Source organism: Ricinus communis, chromosome 1, assembly GCF_019578655.1.
Source record: "Ricinus communis isolate WT05 ecotype wild-type chromosome 1, ASM1957865v1, whole genome shotgun sequence".
Lineage (NCBI taxonomy): Eukaryota > Viridiplantae > Streptophyta > Magnoliopsida > Malpighiales > Euphorbiaceae > Ricinus > Ricinus communis.
The window spans coordinates 2,260,299-2,277,924 of NC_063256.1; the positions used below are offsets into that span (position 1 = coordinate 2,260,299).

Genomic DNA, 17,626 nt, shown 5'->3' on the forward strand with positions numbered 1-17,626 from the left:
GTATGATTATACAAAGCAATTTCACAGATGAACGCTTCATGATTTTATTACATCCTCTTAATTGGCTTATTTTCAGTGAATAAACCTTTTAAGCTCAGGTGGGAATCATCTTCAATTATAGACTAAATAAATAATATATGAAGAGACTGTAAAACAAAACTGCAGAGAGTTCATTTGTTTATTTACTTGTACAGTGTAATATACAGCAAGCTTCAAGGGAGGCGAATTTTCAAAACATCCAGCTACTGACATCCATGATACAACCAGGGATGACTTGACTGGGTGAAAAGTATAGGTTATCGTGCAATTCATTGCTTGCCCATCCCCCAAGTCTTCTTCAACATCCTCATTCTCGATCTTCTAGTCCTTTTTACCCTGTCTTTGCTGTTTATTTTATATTTGATTTAATTAAATAAAACATTTTAATATTATAAACTTCATACAGATCTAATTATATAAAATTTTAAAATAATTTTTATATAATTATATAAATTTCTAAAATAGTTTTTACTCTATTCAAACTGTGTAAGTTTTAGATTTGTAAATTTGAAAAAGATGTGAACCTGTCGTAGAATATGGCTTTTTTTAAAAGGAAAATTTCATCAACTTAGACACGAATCCAAGAAATCTGGCAAGCAAAAGATTAACAAGAATGCTGCCCGACTCACATGAATGCCAACTATTGAGTGTTCATGTAAGTAAAGATAGATCAGGTGAACTTCCCCAAAGCAAGAGAGAAGAAAGATGAGAAAACATATAATAATGATGCGATGAAGATAGGGACCGTGAAACATTATCCAGCTTGTGTCCTCGTTCATTATTGGGTGACTGCAAGTTCGGTAGAGATAGCATTCACTTCCCTAATACGATATAATTCATAACATCAAAAAGCAGCCATCCAACAAACTCCCTCTACCAAGAGACTATATGGCATTTACATCCATTTAGATTTCTGCAAGCAGAACAACAAAACCATAGCATCAGGAAACCATCCTTTACACATCAAGAGCAGTGCAAACAACCTGACAGTCGGGAGATAGTGAGTTTCTTTTGATATATCTGCAACCAACTCCATACTCAAGATCCTCCATCTAGCAAGTTCAGCACCAATTTAAATAGTCCTGGGAAATGTACCAGTGAACAATGCAACAGATTACATCATTTTCCGCACTATTACAACTTTGCGATCCACATCTAGCAGCAGCTCCATGATAGAATTGATGAAATTATAGAGGGAAAGGGGGAGAGATAAATGCACACAGTAACAATAGAAAGCGTTCCATGTATCCTTAACATTTCATTGCAACATATACTTTTACAAACCAGTTTCAAAACACCACAGAATACCTCACACCACATATAATATGATAAGCCATACATGATAGTACAACTAAGGAAACATCTCACACCTAAACCATTTGTATACATAAAAACAGTTAGCTCTAAATGTATTCATCTTACAAGCTGTTCTCCTACGTTAGTCCCTAAGGTTGTGTCATTGACTGCACCAGATTCCCTCAATTTACAAAGTAGAGCATCACGCCCACTCAAAACTATCTTGAAAAAGCCGTCCACTTGCTTTGCAAGAAGATCCAATCCTTGAGAAAGCTTCTCTGATCCTTTTCTCAAATCTGAAACAGAATTTTCAAATGCTTCCACTTCAACAGGTCCCACCCCATCTTGAATCATAGGATACAACTTCTTCACAATTGAATCAACTGCATCCAATTCTTTCAGAACTGTAAACTTCCCATGGCAAAATTTCTCTCTAATTTCCACATTGAGATTCGTCTGCAAATCAGAAAATGCTTGCGCCCACTTGATTGTGTCAGAGACATCCAAAACTAACAAATTCTTTGAAGAATTTGAGAAGGCTGCAGCAAAGACACTACATAGAAATACTGTCTGCACCTTAACACCATACATTGCGCGCATCAAGACCTTTCCTTTAGCAGAGTTCTTAACCTTCGGCAAATTCAATGATCCCCTAAGATTTTCCAAAATGGAGCGACAGTTCTCGACTCTTTGATTCTTTGAACTGATGTGTTGCCTCCAACTATCGAGGGAAGCAGAGGCCCGCACAAATTGCTTTGAAGTGTTGGACTCCAAGTTATGAAGGACACATTGAAGCAAGAGATGACCTTGATTAAGCCTGGAAAGCTCAGAGCTAAAGGCAATGCAGATGTCAAGCAACTTCACACTGATGTCCAGGTACACATCTATCCATTTCTCATCCCAGTTTGCTACAGGGAGCTCAAGATCAGTAATCAGGGTCTTTATGTCAGTGTGAGTCTCACAAAGTGACTCCATTGCAGATTTCATCCATGTTAAGCTAAGAACATCATCCTTGTCCTTTGGGATAAGTTTCTTCAACCTCTCCACCAAGGTCTCTTCGAAAGCATTCAACAAAGAGAGAAGCCTAGGGGTCAACTGAGAGCCCTTTGGTGACATCATCCGGAAAGGATTTCCAAATGAAAAGAAAGGGCGGTGTGGCTCCTGGGGTGTGCTCATCCTGACTAATTACTGTAAGCAATTCACCAAACAAAATCATTAATCTCAATATCAACCAAGAAAAGGAAAGGGTGTTCTTGGTGCAACAGTACTCACAGGGGGGAAACCCCCTGCCTGCCTTTTTTACAAAAAGGCTACCTCCACCACTTCTACCCATGACCTTTTCAGTCACCAAAGAGCAACAATTCACTGTTGCACAAAGACTCACCCTCCCGTATGATCAATAGAGGCATAAATAAACGAGATCTAAAATCATCAATTGTGAACAAACCAGAACCTAAACAAGGTAATGGAAAACACACCTATAAACAGACAACCATCCATTTGACTCCTAAGAAAAGTTTTGTATAAACCTCTTATAATAGAAAACCTATTAATACAAATTTGAAGTCCAATCAGAACATCTTTAAAAAAGGAAAACTATCTAGTACAAAGAGTTCTTAACACCGAACAAAATCACTAAAAAAGCAGCAACAAAAGCCATGTGAGAGTAAATCTTTAGAGAATCAACAAATAATGCATCTCTGTTATATCTTACAACAGAAATTAAGCAACAAACAAACCTCAAGCACATAATTAACTATAACAACATTCAGATCTAACCAAAAAAAATAGAAATTGATAAATAGAAACTTACCTAAGGGTTAGATCTTTGGATTAATTAGCGATTACTCGAAGATAAACAAAAAGCCGTCACAGATTGTCACAAACAAAAAATCAAACCCAAAAGCTTTTCTAGCAAACCATAATACTAGACCTAGATCTAAAAAAGAGAGAGAGAAAAGAGAGTCGAAAAGAATACACCTGTGTTCGAAACGGATTATAAGGATATAGAGAGATTCGTACCTAAATTGATACTCGCCGGCTAAAGCTGTGAAATTCCGAAGAAAGTTTCAAACGCGTCGCACAAATTTTGCGTGGTTGAGAATTTGGACTTTATCACCAATTGTTGATACCAAATAATCGTTGATTTTAATTTTCCAATCAACAGCCAAACAAAATAGAATTAAAAGTTAGGTGATGATTTATTGACCAAGGTTTTGATGGAGTCACAGGCTGTGTTAGAGAATTTTGTCACGGGCGCTACACGTGGAAGGGCATGAATGGGTCATTTGATAAGGCCGTTTGGGACACAAAGCTCATGTGACGTTAAATGATAGATAATGCTTATCTTAGGGCGGCGGTGTACAGTAGTGCCTGATTATTTTATTATTACTATTTTGTTTAGGACGAAAGGGGGTGGAAGGTGTGGGACCACAAAGAGGCCACTTGATTAGTTAATCCAACGGATAGAAGAGCTTTGTCGGTCAATCGAGAAATAAACAAAGACGACGTTGTTTTGGCTGTTCTTCTAATTTGTCTAAAGCCCTAACCCTAATAAACTTTATTTGCCAACTAATGCGTTATTTTATCAGAAAAATTCGAGAAATCAGGTTTGTCCAACTTCATACATTTGTTAAATTATTTTGTATCTAAAATAAGCACTTAATATGATTCCAGAGGAAAGCAAAATATCATTATCTCTTAATGATATTATATTTAATAGTATTAATATTTATTTATTTATTTATTTATTATTGTGTATATTTTATTTATAATTTCAAATGATATTTATTTATCTATTAAATAGTATGACTTAATTTTTATCAGAGTAAATGTTATAGAAAATGAAACAATAATAATCAGTAATTTAGGGGTGGTTTGTTAATTTATTCAGTTTTCTCTTTTAAAAACGAGCATTAGATCGTGGGCCAAGAAATAAGAAAATATGGGACGAGTCACATTCGTTGGGCTGGAACTAAGACAAATATCGAATCCAGTAAAACCATACTAAACTTTATTGGATAAATTTCATGTTATTTAGCATCATCGATTACGTTTCTCATGAATAAAAATAAAAATGACGAGAGGCAACCATGTAATAAAAAGTAGTGAATGTTTTTTTATTTAAAAAGAAAGAAACGCATTTCCTGATATGGAAATAGCAGCAGGACTTGCCAAAAAATGTGTTAGAAATTAGCTTGCTTTTCGTATCAATCAACCAAGCATGTGATGCTTTTAGTATAAGAAGAAAAAGGGAAAGGAAGATGCACAGAGTGCTCGACTAAATACGAAATTCTGGAAATTTGTTTAGCTTTACTTTGTTTTCCTTACAAGAATCTACACAAGCTTGTCCTACTCCTGTGATTACAGTGTTTTCAAACTCTTTAATGCACACTCTACACTCGTTACTCTTCCAATCTAAAACAACTTCTCTTTCATGCCAAAAGCATGGCCCATCAGCAATAAATCGAGTCAAACAATGCAACAGATTGCAAATTCCATGTCTCCTTTTTTAACAAAAAGAAAAACGAGCAGAATATCTTATGAGTTCCTCGTACATAAATCACCTCGATTTATAATGGACATAAATTGTTTGACACCACCAAATTTACTATCCACATTAAAGGGACTCACATGAATGCACGCTCCTTGGACCCTCAATAGAACATAAAGGAAGAGGAGGAGTATTACTTTAGTGGGGATATGAATACGCGTTTCTGAACAGGCATCCATGTATATCACAGCAGAAATCAGGAGAAAAAAATAATAATTTGAGAAAGGATCTTAAACCCTGTGGAAAAAAAATGCCCAAGTATCCACAAGAAAGCTTGTGAGATCCGCTAACTGATGGGCCAATCTTGTGTTGCCGGCATGAATTTGATCCTCTGCATGCATCAGACAGAACTTCAAGAATTTAACCTGCGTGTCCTACTTGAGCACCCAGCAGCATATTCGAATAAGACTAAAAAATGAACCTAGGATGATAGCACAACAGTGAAGTCCGGATAAAGACACGAGAGGAGCGGTCACCACATACTTTCAATTCATGACCACACTTACTTCAATAGGTGTAATCTGCCAAATGTCAGTGTCATGCTCGAAGGGTAATTGCATCTTCTGGCATTGATAACGAAGGTGATAGCAGGGAGCCATCAGGTCCCATTCGGCTGCGGCCCAGCTGGCTGGTCCAACCCAATAAGACTAGAAGAAAATGCACATGAATAAAGCTTATATGCTTTGAAAGAATTGGATGATTACTGTGTCTATATCCCACAACCATCCAATTTTAGAGTTGGCAGTGATGTTAATCCAAATACTTCCATAAAACTAGCTGGTAAACATATCCGTCGCCCATATCGGTGATGGAGACGAGTCATAAGCTAGCGATGCCAAGTAGATGATACGTTGAGAAGAAAGAAGGCGTAATCACAAATGCACTATCATCCTTGCATTTCAATACCAGTATTTATAATCTCTCATATTTATATACCGCAGTCATTCGTTAGGTTGAAATATCATTTATATATATATATCAAGAAATCAAACTGTAAAATAATGCGAATACTGGCGTTGCTCTTTCTATCATTTCACACTCCAATAATAATAGATATTATAATGATTGATGAAAAACTGCTATTTTCTTTTTTTCTAAAGATGCATGGACAAAAGCACATAATAACAGCGAACCTCATCGAGTATTCGGAATTTTCTCCTGGAGAAGAATGGACAAACAGACTAGAAAGAAGAATATGCTAATAACTAATTCTTAAAAAAGTACATTTTGGACGAATTGGTAGTACAGTTACTAAGCAGTTCTTATTTTCTACCTGGGAAAAAACCAAAAAGAAGATGTAATAATAATGGCTTGTATAAAAATAATGAATGAATTCTTTCAATCAATTTTACATTTATATCCAATTGAAGTAAGGATAGGATACTCAAAGGAAAGCTAAGCACAAACAATGCAGAATATGGTTCTCGTCCAATTGAAGATACAATAAACATGAAGGGTAAAAAACTGAAAGAAAAAGTAAAAGGAAAAAGAGAAGAGAAGAGAAGTAAGGAGAGAAAAGAAAAGAAAAGGAAAAAAGAAGTCTTCAGTAACTTATAAGGGGTGTTTAAATTAGTCAAATCACCTAATCCTCCAGAAACGTTATCTCCATCTACTTTGTTGATGAAGATTCCTACTACTATCACCTTCACTTGTATCTGAAGTGCCTTCACCAAACTGTCTATCACCTAATTTTGCAACAGCAGGATTTTCTTGTTCGTATTCATGGCGTGAATTGGAAGATTCTCTCCCAATTCGGCGTTCCTGCAAATTACAGGAAGAAATGCGTAACTGAATTGAAAACAAAACCATTAACAGAGAAATTTCTTCATGGTTTGAGAAGAAATAGTGCATACATCACGAAATAGCAAGTCATCCGCCTCAAGCATGTGGATCACATGCCCCATTTTGGGCCTCCTTGTAGCATCAGGATCAACACATCGAAGAGCAACCAGAAGAACACGTTTTAGAGCTTTGGAAGCAGGCATCTCAGGCAACTTAGGATCAACTACTTCTTCAGATTTTCTGTTTCCAACCATGGTTTTTAGCCAGTCCACCAAATTCACCTGCAATTATTTCATACTCCCACGTTATGGTTTGAAACAAAAGAGAACCAAGAACAAGAGAGCTAAAGAGAGAGTATTTCCCAAATTGAAATCAAAACTAACCTCTCCTTGTGGTCGACTATAATCAACAGGACTTCTCCCAGAAATTAACTCCATGATTAATATACCAAAGCTATAAATATCACTCTTCTCGTTCAGCATTCCAGTGCATGCATATTCTGGTGCAACATAACTGGAAAAGCAACAATATGAAGTCAATTTCCTAGTAATAAGTATTAGAAAACTTCCAACAAATTGACCAAATTGTATTCTTTGAATTAAAGTTGTATTTTGATCGATAACCTTTACTAATTCAAGGGAAAGAAAAGATAAGCACCAAAATTTTGAAAGAGGGAAATGAACTAACCCAAATGTTCCCATCACCCGTGTTGTTACATAACTCCTCTCAGAACACAAGAGCTTAGCAAGTCCAAAATCAGAAACCTTAGGGTTCCATTGGCGATCCAGTAATATGTTACTGGATTTTACATCTCGATGGACAACTTTTGGTTCAAGACCCTCATGAAGGTAGGCCAATCTGCAATAACAAACCAAAAAAAAAAACAGAATTTGAGTGACAATTGAATGCCTAAACATGACATGTTCATGAAACAAGAATTTGGAGTACCGATTGTCCTACCCTTTTGCTGTTCCCAATATAATATTCATCCGAATATCCCATGTAAGAGGGCTAACATCTCCAACGTCACCATGAAGCCACTGATCCAGATTACCATTGTCGACATACTCGTAGACGAGCATCCTACAAAACGAAACAAATAAGAAAGTTACATCTGCTCCACCACTCGATCAAAAAAGGTACAAACAAAATTCAAACTTAGATTAAATCACACGTGCCTGTAAGCACCTTCAACACAGTATCCGAGCAACCTAACAAGATTCTTGTGCCGTACTCGTCCAATTACTTCCACTTCTACTTTGAATTCCTTCTCAGCTTGACCCCTGATGAATAATTATGTCATCTCAAAACTCATGAGCTGATGACAGAGAAGATAAAGAGCCTCTATATAATGTTATTTTAGTCATTAGCATAAAATAATATAAGTTCGACAAGAAATCCCATAACCCACAAAGCATGTTTCTTTACAGCACAATATATTCTACCACATGGAAGACAAGAATAAAGAACACAGACACATAAAAGGGGAAAAGAAAAATCAAAATTTCAATGCCATTTTTTCTTGCAAAACTTCAGATTGAAATAAAAAGATCCAAAATTTAATGCTCTAACTGAATTATATGTTTTAAGAGAATGAAACTTGTACCTGTTATTCAACAAATTCTTAACAGCAACTCTAGTGCCATCACTCAAAACCCCACTATAAACAATTCCATAACCACCTTCACCAATCACATTCTCTTCACAAAGTCCATTAGTAGCAGCTTCAAGCTCTCTCAAAGTATACCAACGGCCCCACCCAAGATGTGAAACTTCAGGACCCACACTTCCACTACCAAACGACGCCGTCTCACACGCACTAGCAGTCCCTCTGCTCTCTCCACTAGACGGCCTGTCAGAGAACACCACGCGGTGCTCCGTCTTACCGATCTCAACTTGAATCTCTGGGACCTGAACCGCATGATGGTGGTGGTGGTGGTGGTGGTTGTCCTGTGTCGGGAAATGCACGATTTCTTGAATTTCTTTAGAGATTGGAGGGGTGATAGTGTCGGTCAGTTTTAATGTCTTCTTGTTTTTACGGCGAGAGGTTATGCAAAGAGAGAGAAGAAAGAGAGCCAGAACTATTAAAGATCCTAACAAGATTCCAATGACTACCCATAATCGTAGCCCAAATATTGAGGTTGGCTTCGACAGCTCTGTGTTAACGAATGCGGCGTCGTACACTGACATTTTTTCTTTCTTTCTTTAATCTGACATCAAGAATTGGTTTGCTCTTTAATTCCGGCAAGCATTCAAAATGAATGTGGAAAGAGAGGAAGGAAACGAATAAAACTAATATTTAGAAGTCTATAAATAGAAAGAAAGCGGTGTCGCTGAAGAAGAAGAAGAAGAAGAAGCAATAGTGAAGACTGAAAAGAGAAATGGTAAAGAAGAAGAAAATGGTAGTGAAGAGAGAGAGAGAGAGAGAGAGAGGGAGAAAAAGAGTTGTTTTTAGAAGATGAGCTGTCAGTTTGTCTGTGTAGGTGTGGAGGAGGAGTGAGAATTTAGTAAAATGACGTGCTTGTCCTCTGAGGACAGTGTGTAATGGGCCTGGATTTTCTAGTTTTCTACATTCTGTGATGTGAGTTCCGTTGTGGGACCTCCAATTTGGGTCTCATATATATATATATTATGGGTAAGGGAGAAAAAAGAAAAGAAAAGAAAAGAAAAGGTGACCGTTAATGATGTTAGGAGAGCAGGCACCCAATGTTTGATCCTCTTCTTCTCTTTAATTTTTAGGTTTCCAGTTTGAGGAACATAATCCCCTCATTGCATTAAGATACCCATTACAGCAAAGTGTTTCTGTAGTAATCCTACAGAAACACTTTGCTGTCAAACACTAATTACTATGTATAGATTTATATGCATTGAACAAAAAAGGACGGCAGGTGAACATAATAACAACTTAAAGACACAGTGGTTGTTAGGTATTTAGTATGATTGACCGATTACAACTTTCTTCACTCACCTTTTGGTTACTTACTATTGAGTTACTATTATTATTATTATTATTATTATTTCTTTCCTCTCTCATAATTAAACTACCCAGTCCTTTTTTTTTTTTAATTAACTTATTGTATGATTTTTTGGAATGAATAAATTATTCTTTCTTTTTAAATATATTTTTTAGTAATTTAAATAAAACAAACTAATATATATATATATATATATATATATATGAGCTAACCACAGTGATACGCATAGCAAGGAACCCAATTATTTAGAGACATGAATTATTATTAGAGTGAGTGTGTAGTAATAAAGGTTATGGGTAAGCAGTCAGTCGTGTGTGTTTGTACAGCGAAAGGTTAGCCATCTTATTATGTGACTTTAAGTGATTGATTAAGTCATCATTTGATAACTCTAATGCAAATGAAGTTAAATTAAGTAATCATATTATGTTTTAGTTTAGGCCACTGAACTGAGTAGGGCCATTCCCATTCAATAATAACGCTGTCAAAAGTCTTCCGTTTCTGTCTGCATGTGTATTATTTCTTTATTTATTTACAGTCTCTTACTTAAAAATTGTGATTTCCTCACTGTACAATCGCATGTTGCGAATTGCAAGTGATATTTTTTCTTTTATTATTATAATATTATATCTCAGACAAATGATTGATTATAGAAACATCAACAGTGGAAAGCCTCCTCAGAACTGAGTAGACACCGCAGCGGACTCCGTAGATTTTTAAAAAGGTTTGTGCTTTCTTCAAACTTTGCAAACACCCAACATTCCCTTTTTTTTTGTTTTTGCCATTTATTTTTTCCTTTTTGGTGATCTTTATTTTTCCTTCTCATTTGATTGGAGAGTTAGAAGGGGACAGGAAAAAGAAAGAAGAAGAAGAAAAAGGCCATTGCTTTCTACTCGTGTATGCATTAGAAGATTCATAATCAACTTTCACTGGCATAAACCCATAACAGATCAAAACATAAGTGATCGCATAGGAATACTACAGATTTTTCATCTCAATCAGATTTGAATTACTGATTCGAGCCACTTCAAGTATTGCGTAATTTGCACTCACCTATAACCATCTAGCAACTCACGTTTCAAATTTTGCCATACCTACTGAACAGAAAAAGAAAAAAAAAGGACTGCAATTTTCCTGCGCCACAACTCTTGAGAATGTCCCCTAAACCTGAAGAATGTGTTTGAAGGGCAAAAGATAATCTGATAGGAAGAAATAAAGAAGAGGATCATACTGGTTTAGCATTAGCATAACAACTAACCACTATTATCTCAATTCAAGGCGACATTGCTAATTGTCTCAAGACAACAGACGCAAGCATGCGCAGGTTGAAAACAAATTTAGATCCCGTAACCATTAAATCACATGCAAATATAAGATACATAACTGGGTCACTTTTTCATGTTCCATTTTGTGCCCCTTTGTTTTTTGTTTCTTTTCTTTTCTTTTTCCCTGCTTCGCCCCTGTGAACTGAGATTACAAGAAAGTGTTACGTGAACTATATAGCTTTCAGTCTCCAACAGGATTGACAGCGGTCTATTTCATAATGGCTGATTCTGATTGTAATACTATTTGTCAAGTTGGAATGGAATGAATGAAATGCTCAGCTACCCTTCCACAAGGTGCTCATATCAATCTTCCTTCTTATCTGGTTCATCAAGTGCAGCCAATCTTTCAACAAGAGGAGGATGAGAATAGTGATACGCTGAATACCAAGGATCTGTATTCATTGCTGACAAATTTTCTTCCTGAAAAAGAAAAAAAAAAAAATTAACTTGCCATTCAGTAACATGCATTTCCAAAAATAGAACTCCGAAACACCTACATTTACAAGGCCGAAAATGAAACAATAAAAGATTTCAACTCAATCAAGGCTTTTACTGCACCAAGAAGGGTGTGTTGCAAAATTACTTTGACAATACCACTCTTATCTGCTATGGCAAACATTTAACAACTATGTCCATAGCCCCCTCAATCATGTCAACTTTCCACCCGATAAGGCAGCCAAATTAACTTAGGTGCACATATAAAATGAGATTGGATTATATTCTCATAGATAGAACCATCAATGCCATTCAAATACCCCTTTACTTTGATTCCTGATCTATTGAAATGGACCTAAATGGACTATGAACTTGCCAGGGACGTTAGAGCCAGCAGCAATCAGAAATTAGAGAAACCCGGATGCATTTGAAAAAAATGAAGAATAGAAAAATGTGAGGTAGTGATATAGGGGAAAACTAAGAAAAAGACTTGAGAAGATTATGGTAAAGATGTTAGGATTAGATAAATAACATCCAGCAATAACAATATGGAGTCCATCTCTGGCACTGCCGCAAAGGAATATGAGGAAAAAGAAAAATGGAATATGGATATATCACCTGCAGTTTCACAAGGCCAGCACGAAGAGCAGAGGCATAACCAAGCTTCTTAGCAAAAGCATCAGCCTGCATTGAGCAAATACTAAAAATTATTCAAAGATTCATGAGCTTCAGCTTTTTCTTTTTAATTTTTGGGGGGAAAAGGGAGGGTGAGTAGAAGCAGAGAAGGCGAGGGACTCGGGAATTGCAAGAGGGAAATTTACCTGAAACTCGAAAGAACGGCTCACAAGATTAAGACCAAAGCTTACTAGGTGCTGGAGAGGTATTACAGTATGCTGCAACAAGTAGATTGGTTAAACTTCTTATTCAACTACCAAATTATACACGATAAAAAAATGTTATCTATATATTAATAAAGGCATAAACATCGTTTATCCCATTTCTTCATTAACCATTTCCTTTGATAAAGAATTACCTGAAAAATTATCAGTCCAATAAGCACTGGTTGTGTATCAAACCCAAAACTTTGGAACAGATCAGTTGAGTTTCTCACAAGAGTATATCCTCCAAATTGCAAAAATGTAAGAATCTGCATTGGAACAAACAATTTAGGAAAAACATAAAACAATCACATGCCATATCTCAATTAAGTCTGAATCGTAAAATAGTTGGCTAAACTATTTCGTCCACTGAATCAAACACCGCATAAACATAATCTTTTACATATAATTTCTACCCAAGCTTTTTGATCAACTATCAGAGTTTAAATTAAAAACAAAGGGCACGCAGACAAAAAAAAAAAAAAAAGAAAGAGAGAAAATCCTTATGTATAACAACAAACACCGGCTTAAGCACATTTAGATTCACCAACTGTTTCATCATTGTCTAACTGTCAACATAATGGCAAAGAAAATCTTAATTAAAATATAACTAATGCTTGATTCGACCCCTACGTAAAATGTCAAAAACTAATATTTCAGGTTCCTAAATTTTTGCAGGGAATTGAAACCCTTATCTCGATCTTCTCAGTAAATGAAGACTCCGTTAAAACCTATCAATGAACCATCCCAACACCGCAGTGCTTGTTAAGCGTCATACAGTTACTTATATAATAGCTCATTTATTTTCCTGCCCTGCCCTGACCCTCACTCCAATCTACAATGCAAGTCTTCCGACTAATTCATAATTCCTATTTCAATAATAATCTTGGGACTCTGAGTAACCCCTAATACCAAATAAGGAAACAAGCCTGCAATATGAAATGCTTCATGTCATCCTTGGATAAGGTAGTTAAGAGCATTACATTTCCCTATGCTCGTGAAGGAAAAAAAGAGATAACATTTTGAATAATTGAAAAAAAACATTTTGAATATCAAACAGAATAATTGAAGACTTGTAGACAAGAAACCACGCCAAAGTTTTCTTTGAGCCTCTTCTCAATAACATATCTCAGAGACTCAGACATGCATGCTTTTAAATGGGCCATTGACTTCCTATTGAAGGATTAGTATAATAAGTCAATAAGACAACATGCCTATGAGTTAAAATTCATAATGACAAACACAATAACCAATTTTCACGGAAAAGAAATTGCAGCATACCTGCACAGCAACAAATGAGTACATTGTATGGTTAAGTTTCCAATGGCCCAATTCATGGGCAATAACAGCTACAATTTCCTCGTCGTTTTTGCACTGCAATGTAATACAAGGTAAAGGCATTCAATAATTAAGAGGAAAAGAATAATCATGCCACGTCAAAGTATGCAGCAACCATAATAGAGTTTATTTTTTGATTGAACTATCAATGTAGTCGTATTGTAACCCTAACAGAGAGAGAGAGAGAGAGAGAGAGAGAGAGAGAGAGAGAGAGAGAGAGAGAGAGAGTAATCCCAAGAACTGAGTAATCCTAAAAAACGCAAGCAATGACACATTGGTTCTATAATCTTAGATGTCCAATATTATCACAGTTCACAAGTATACAATTCATATAAAACCAGGAAAAGAGTCTCTAAAAGAAATGCTGACTCACCTGTTGAATCAATGTGTCATAAAGTACTATTCGCTTGTTCTTAAAGAAGCCATACATGTATGCCTGTGCATTAACCACAAAGGTCACAATAAATGTCATAGAGATAATAGCAAAACTAGAATAGAAAACATAATCTTATAAGGTAATTAGTAATGAGTTAACAATAAAGAATGCATTGCACCAAAAAAGAGGAGACCAATGAAAAAAAATCGCCACATAGAGAAGCCAAAAGAACCATGATGTTATTTTATAAGTTACACAGTTTGCCCAAGTACAGAAACCCTAAAAGAGTTGAATCCTCACATTGCTGTGGCTTGACCTTGTAGATCCATCCACAACAAACAATTTCTTCAAAGGAAACTTGAGGGAGGAAGAAAGTGCCTCGATTTTTGATCGGAGCTCTCCTTCTGGAAGCTATTTGTCACAGCAAAGCATGGAGATACCATCAGTAAATCAAATATCTTATAGGCCAGAATGAATTCAACAGCGGAAGAATTTCAAATACTCACAGGGGTGAACTTATTAAAAAGTGGGGCGATCAAAATGGGATAGATCGTCATCATCACAAGGGAGAGAACAAACATAAATGCCCATAGATAGATGGCCAGGTAAGGACCTCCTTTCTGCAACCATGAAAATGTAATATCACAAAAGTAGCTCCAGTCACAAGATGCATTTCTAATAGATAACTATGGCATCGACAGACATATTTGAAGTAAAGCATTCAAAGACTCTAATCAAATAGAGCATCAGATTGACTGCTTTATATGCACTGGCAGATAAAAATACCTGTACTATTAAAATGATTGCTGAAACAATAGGTGGGCCAAGTATAATAGCAAGGCAAATTCCTTTGATCAAGTCCCTAAAGAACAACCATATAGTTTGCTGTAAAGCAGATCAAAAGAAAAACAAAGGGCTTATTAAAAATGTGAGAAAAAAGTTAAATGGAAGTCAGTGCCAGTACAATAAACATAAAGAACTAATAATAAAGTAAAAAGAAGATGAAAATGAGAAACATAAAGGAGTGAATACAAACTTTATTGAAACCATGACGAGCCTCAATCACAAAGGTCGAATAGAGAGAAAATGGCAAATCAGTGATCTGCATGAAAATGTTTATAACAAATGACTACCAGTTGAGGTTTTGAACCAAGGAAATAAAAAGAAAAATGAAATGCATACCTGTGACCATATCATAACACCAGCCAAAAAAGCGAGGGTATGTAGTATTTCGTTCTCTGCATTGAGACCAACCAAAAGCAGAAAGTTTCCTGATTCCTGCAGTTAGTAAGAGCAGTTATATAGCATCAATTCAGCCACAAGGGCAGCTTCACTAACATTGCACAATTCCACCCAGGCAAATTACCTTCCAGGACCAAGGCAATATCCCAAAATATAAGATGGCAGAGTCCAGCAGTATAGTGACAAATTCATGAACAAAATTGAAGTGGCTGAAAATTAGGACAACCATTATCAGAACATTGATGAAATTGAAAGCAAAAGAAAGGGTGAACAGTCTGACTACTTGGAACGTTAAACAAATAGTAGCTAATAACAGTATTTAACTGCAAAGTTTTTCAGGAAGTAATAAACCTTTTATCAAGACTATAAGCTCTAGACTTTTTAAATTTCTCTTGGCTGATTACTCCTTCCAAAGTTTTAGGAAGAGTTGGCAGTTTCAGTGCACAATGTTGCCGCATATCCAAATACGACTCAAAGATGTACATCAGTACCATAAAACCTGAAAATTGAAGAAAACAAGCAAAGATTACAAGCTCTATTACTCGGAAACTGTCAACCATTATCCAGAAATCAGAAGAAGTTCAGAGAAGGGGAGAAAAAAGAAAAAGCAGTAAAATAACAACTGACTCGAATGTGGAAAGAAATTAATAAAATCTACACTTTTGAAGTTTAAGCAAGTGTTATTTAACTAGTTGCAAACTGGGTGTAATCTTTTACAACCTAGTCTCTATAATTATTGTTTTATTATTGTTTTTATAAAAGGTAAGACTTCATTCATAAGAGAATATGATGAATAGAAAGGTAGCTTTACAAAAGAAAAAGTATATCTTTTTGTTTCTATTGAATTTTCTTAGATAAGAAGTAGAGGTAAAAGGAACTATCCATGTAAAAAGATGCATAATGCAACGCATAACTTAGAGAGAATGTTTTAAATTGTTTAGGTCAACAACCAAAAAAAAAAAAAAAGACTTATTGACGTAAATTCTTCCTCTAAATTTCTCTAAAACATCCAAACAGAGACTTGTTCCCAATAAACAAACCCTATATTCAACACAAGAAAGAAAATAGATGCAAACCTTTATTAAAAAAAAAAAAAAAAAAAAGCTTGCAAAATAAACATAGGAAATGAAGAAACCCAGAATAGACATTACAAGCGTCCAAAAATATAAAACTAATCCAATAACAATGCGTAGTGTAATCGATTTACTCGGAACTTAAAGTAACAAGAAGCGTTCTCTATTATAAGAGATCATTATAAGAAAAGAAAAACAAAAGCATTCAAAAAAAAAAAAATTTCTCAAGTATTGATAAGATGAGCTTACCAAGTACAGCTTCCATATAAGGGAACGCCATAGCAAAATCAGGAAGTTGCAGAGTAGAGATAGAAATGGGGTTTTCCTTCCCTCAAATTGTGAAATAGTGTTTTTGTTGCTGTTGGTGGTGATGATGTTTTATGAAACGCTAAATGGTGCGTTTAATAACTTGGAATGATCCATTCGTCGGCCCGTGCTTCTGTTTACTAAACCCAACTTCTTCTTGGAGCTAACATTTGGTTTTCTTATTGGGCCTCATGGCCTGTCCAATCAAAAAGTATACACTTCTACATTGAGCCCAGAAAGCAGTCCAGCAAAGTATCAATTGAATTTGAAATTTGTCAACTACTGCAGACCACGTATCTATACTTATATTAATTTTTTATATTTAAATCTTTTTTAATATATATATTTAATTTTTGATATGTATATTTTTTATTTTAACATATGTACGATTTTTGACACATAGGATTCAAGCATATATATAATTCTATAATTTTTTTATTAATTAGATTGATTTATTAATTTTTATTGATTTTTTATTAATTTATCGATTAATAAATTACATTTCTAATTAAATATTGACTCTATTTCTGAAAAATAGTATATTTATTATATTTTAATATTATATTAAGTAATAAATAATTTTATAATCAAGTAATAATAATTATATTATAAAAAATAACATATTAATCATATTTTAATATTATAGTAACTAATAAATAGCTATCTAATCAGGATAATACTAATTCTATCATAAAAATAATATATTAATTATATTTTAATGTTATATTAATTAATAAATTAGTTGTTTAATTAGATAAAAATTCTAATTCTATAAAATAACATCTTAAATAATATCTCTAATATTATATTCAACAATAAAATAAATTTTAATTATATAATAAAATTTTAATCCTAAAAACAGTAATATTAATTATTTTTAAAATAATTTTCATATTATTATACTAATCTAATTTTAGAACTTTAAGAAATTAAAAATATTTAAAACTAGTTAGTTTGTTATTATTTTTTAAGATATTATAAATTATACTAAATATTAAAAACAATTATCGA

General features: G+C 34.7%; 3 protein-coding genes across 4 annotated transcripts; all 3 read right to left on the bottom strand.

Moving 5' to 3' along the window:
* Window positions 1-1,262: 1,262 nt before the first annotated feature.
* On the bottom strand, window positions 1,263-3,537 carry LOC8286671 (protein BPS1, chloroplastic). Of its 2 annotated transcripts, none has more exons than XM_015729038.3 (2): window positions 3,358-3,537; window positions 1,263-2,523 (listed from the first exon to the last, which is right to left on the bottom strand). In XM_015729038.3, exon 2 carries the CDS (start codon window positions 2,509-2,511, stop codon window positions 1,453-1,455), a length of 1,059 nt encoding a protein of 352 aa, XP_015584524.1. In that variant the 5' UTR covers window positions 2,512-2,523; window positions 3,358-3,537; the 3' UTR covers window positions 1,263-1,452. The 2 variants fall into 2 exon arrangements, with proteins under 2 accessions (XP_015584524.1, XP_015584525.1); XM_015729039.3 differs by lacking the exon at window positions 3,358-3,537 and adding an exon at window positions 3,149-3,349.
* A 2,647-nt stretch (window positions 3,538-6,184) lies between these two features.
* Window positions 6,185-9,086, bottom strand: LOC8286672 (probable serine/threonine-protein kinase At1g01540). Its single transcript, XM_002511860.3, has 7 exons — window positions 8,277-9,086; window positions 7,849-7,953; window positions 7,631-7,753; window positions 7,358-7,528; window positions 7,054-7,183; window positions 6,742-6,951; window positions 6,185-6,649 (listed from the first exon to the last, which is right to left on the bottom strand). The coding sequence occupies exons 1-7, from the start codon at window positions 8,858-8,860 to the stop codon at window positions 6,488-6,490; spliced, it is 1,485 nt and encodes a 494-aa protein (XP_002511906.2). The 5' UTR covers window positions 8,861-9,086; the 3' UTR covers window positions 6,185-6,487.
* A 1,881-nt stretch (window positions 9,087-10,967) lies between these two features.
* LOC8286673 (CAAX prenyl protease 1 homolog) lies at window positions 10,968-16,710 on the bottom strand. The gene is made up of 14 exons (XM_002511861.4): window positions 16,559-16,710; window positions 15,588-15,735; window positions 15,361-15,445; window positions 15,177-15,272; window positions 15,031-15,096; window positions 14,781-14,879; window positions 14,501-14,614; window positions 14,295-14,405; window positions 13,992-14,054; window positions 13,562-13,654; window positions 12,436-12,549; window positions 12,224-12,295; window positions 12,021-12,086; window positions 10,968-11,387 (listed from the first exon to the last, which is right to left on the bottom strand). Exons 1-14 carry the CDS (start codon window positions 16,587-16,589, stop codon window positions 11,271-11,273), a joined length of 1,275 nt encoding a protein of 424 aa, XP_002511907.1. The 5' UTR covers window positions 16,590-16,710; the 3' UTR covers window positions 10,968-11,270.
* Between the last annotated feature and the right edge of the window lie 916 nt (window positions 16,711-17,626).

Bases quoted from the DNA above. Each gene is read 5' to 3' on its own strand.
- LOC8286672 (XM_002511860.3), bottom strand. From the start codon at position 8,860: ATGTCAGTGTACGACGCCGCATTCGTTAACACAGAGCTGTCGAAGCCA. The intron at 6,952-7,053 runs GTTAGTTTTGAT...AAATAATTGCAG, and splicing joins ATAGTCGACCACAAGGAGAG to GTGAATTTGGTGGACTGGCT. The intron at 6,650-6,741 runs GTATGCACTATT...TGTAATTTGCAG, and splicing joins ATGACTTGCTATTTCGTGAT to GAACGCCGAATTGGGAGAGA.
- LOC8286671 (XM_015729038.3), bottom strand. From the start codon at position 2,511: ATGAGCACACCCCAGGAGCCACACCGCCCTTTCTTTTCATTTGGAAAT.
- LOC8286673 (XM_002511861.4), bottom strand. From the start codon at position 16,589: ATGGCGTTCCCTTATATGGAAGCTGTACTTG. The intron at 15,736-16,558 runs GTAAGCTCATCT...TTCAATTTTCAG, and splicing joins TTATATGGAAGCTGTACTTG to GTTTTATGGTACTGATGTAC. The intron at 13,655-13,991 runs GTGAGTCAGCAT...ATTACATTGCAG, and splicing joins ATGACACATTGATTCAACAG to TGCAAAAACGACGAGGAAAT.